The sequence below is a fragment of the Gekko japonicus genome, unplaced genomic scaffold (assembly GCF_001447785.1).
Source record: "Gekko japonicus isolate JY-2015 unplaced genomic scaffold, Gekko_japonicus_V1.1 scaffold13211, whole genome shotgun sequence".
In the NCBI taxonomy this organism is placed as follows: domain Eukaryota; kingdom Metazoa; phylum Chordata; class Lepidosauria; order Squamata; family Gekkonidae; genus Gekko; species Gekko japonicus.
Window position 1 is genome coordinate 1 of NW_015191169.1, and position 2885 is coordinate 2885.

General features: G+C 41.8%; 1 protein-coding gene across 1 annotated transcript; it reads left to right on the forward strand.

The window, feature by feature from the left end:
* Positions 1-16: 16 nt before the first annotated feature.
* LOC107124996 (ubiquinol-cytochrome-c reductase complex assembly factor 2-like) lies at positions 17-2653 on the forward strand (the record flags this gene model as incomplete). Its single annotated transcript, XM_015428474.1, has 2 exons — positions 17-195; positions 2579-2653. Coding segments are annotated over exons 1-2 (213 nt in total), but the record flags the coding sequence as incomplete, so codon positions are not given.
* Positions 2654-2885: the final 232 nt, after the last annotated feature.

Genomic DNA, 2885 nt, shown 5'->3' on the forward strand with positions numbered 1-2885 from the left:
GCGGAGCTAAGACCACGTGAGCCTCCTGCTAGTGGTGACGGGGACGCACTGCCCAAGATGGCGGTGACGCGCTACCGGCGCTTCTTGAAGCTCTGTGAGGAGTGGCCCGTGGAGGAAACGAAACGTGGGCGTGACTTGGGCACCTTCTTGCGGCAGCGGGTGGCCCAGGCCTTCCGAGAGGGAGAGAACACGCAGGTGGGGGTGATCAGGGGACAGGAGGAGGAGAGCTGGGGCCTTTGATGTTTCTTCAGTGGGGCTTGCTCTCAAGTAAGGGCGTAAAGGATTGTGGTTGCAAATGTTTCTCAGTTCATATTCTTGTTCGTCCCCTCAAGATGCAGAATCAGCTTTATAACAGGGAGGGGCGAGAGTCTGACGGGTCCTTTATTTTCTTGCCTGTTAAATGGGGGTCGCCTCCCTCGCAGGCATCTAGCAAAGACAAATGCAGCTAAGGTGGCAAAGCACGTGGACTGGTGCAGCGGGGAAGGTGCTTCAGGCACGCATAATATTCGTGATTTGACCCATAGTAGTTGTCACAGGTCCACTGCTTCTGGATTCTGAAGCAAGAGAGGCAGTTTGGCCCAACTACAACTCCCAGTAGGCTGGCAGATCCTTATTTGAATAGGAAGATCGCACAGTCTCTTCAACTCGTCAGGAGGGAATTTTGAGAAAAGCTGTGTCTCCCTCTTGTGGCTGCATCTAGTGGGGAAAAACATGTCTGTGATGTTAAAGTTGGGCTTCCAAAAGGTTTTTACACAGAATTGCTTCAGTTTTAGAAGTTTTGTCATACAGTCACCCGTGGTGAGGGCCAGTGGGATGCTTAGTTGTAGGGCCTGGTAAGTTGAGTAGCAGGCACTGAGACAAAAAGAATGAGTTATTTTCAGTAATCTCAGGAAGGGCTTTAGCTATTTATGGCCAGCCAGTGCTTAGTGTCATTGACATCTCTGGTTTATTCAAAAATTGCCAGGTTTCTTTTGCCTTCCAATGTGGTACTGGTTCAGGCATCCTGCTACCAGTTTTTGTGGATTAGTTTTCTGCTGTTCTCCTGACTTTTAAGAGACAAGTCATGGTTTTCTTCTCTGCAAAGCTGTGGGGGATACATTTTGTGTTACCTTTTGTGTACTATGGCATGTAGCCTGGACCAAGGACAGTTTGCTGGATAGACATGTCTTTGGTTGCTTATCTCATTAAGAGTAGGAGTATTTTCCCCAGTCCTGGGACTGCATATGAGTATCCATTGTCACAGTACATCAGCATGCAATGGACTCTTTGTGGGAAAGTATACTCTGTGGGAAAGTATACTTGTGTTAATGACACAAGATCCAACATCTTTTGATTGTCCTGAGAGTAGCGCAGAAAATGGTTGTTACTTATGTCACTGGAAAAGTCTTCTGCATGCATTTCAGAAGGCACTTTTCTATCATGCTGAGAAAAACTCACTTCCACACTAACTTCCCAAAGTTACTATGTAGTTTTAAAACATATAAATTGATACTTAAGCACTGGTATCATTTTGTATGTATAACATACATACAATAAAGAGAAATTTACCACCAAATTTTAGGAGGAATGCACACAGAACAGAACTGGAGCTATAAAAAGTAAGTGTAATTTCAGTTTTATTCATGTGTGATGAGATGTGATGCAGTATTTTCTTTTCTTTTTTTGAAATACCATTTCTGCTTCCCCTTTAATCACTGTAATACTATAAGGATTTTTCAATATGAATACAAAAATATGTAAAGGAGATTGTGCTGGCTGTCTGCTCCATTTTCCTGAAGTAAGCATTGGCCAATATCTGATGCTGTGAAAGATGAGTCCTTGTATAATATTCTGACGCATAATTTTCTCACTAGAAGATTGTTTTCCAAGAGGACATTATTTAGGGAATGAATTCCTGCATAGCCAGTGATCATTCTGGTAATTACATCCTGTTTCTCCTCCAGAAATTCATCTTAGTCACAAAAGTCTCTATTTTAAGTATTCATTTTGTGTCACTCGAAGCCAAAACAATAATATTAAGTTATAAACTAATGCGTAAGTTAAACAGTTTTTTACTTTGACATTAATTCTGTCTCCATGCCTGCATATGACCCTCTGATCTGCTTTATCCACTTCTCTGGTGCATCTAAGCCACAGCTAGAGACATTGGAGTTATGACCATTAAAGAAGATGAGGTTTAGTTATTGATTTGCTGTATTTATAGAGTGTGGCTAGTGACCTTGGGTTTTTATTATCTTTTCCTGTTGTGTGTAGTTAAACTTACTTGCTAGCACCATCTGGAACTAGGTACTATGCAAGCACCTCCTGGCAGTACATCTCTCTTTTTATGATATGTGGTACATGGGATTGTGTAGACTGATCCATGGGGAACTAACTGACAATCTTCTTTGGAGTAATGTGTTAGACTAGATGACTTCATTTTTGACTTGGGTCAAAATGGGTATGTAGGTACATAAATAGGTATGTAGGTCAGAACTGGCATATATATGGTAATTTCTTTGTCTAAAACATCAGTAACAATCTCTGTTGGGTGCACATTTTGTTATGGACATTCCAGGAAGAATCTGTTTTCTTGTAGATTGCTGATCCCGTGACCTGTGATGAAATGTACGAGAGTCTAGCTAGAATCCATACCAACTATTATAAAAACAAGGTAAGCTCTGAACTTGGGGCTGGAAACTCATTGCCCTCTGTTAGAATATGATTGTGCTGCTTCTAGTTGCTCTTTTGTAATAGCAGCCTTAAACAGGTTGTACTGACTCTTGCTGAGCAAAAACGGTAGGCAAGACAAAATCAAGACAAAACAGAATGCCTCTAAAGCTTTCTGTTGTGTGTGCTGTTTCAGTAATGTGTCTATCTGTGTATGTGTTAAATCCCATTTGGGT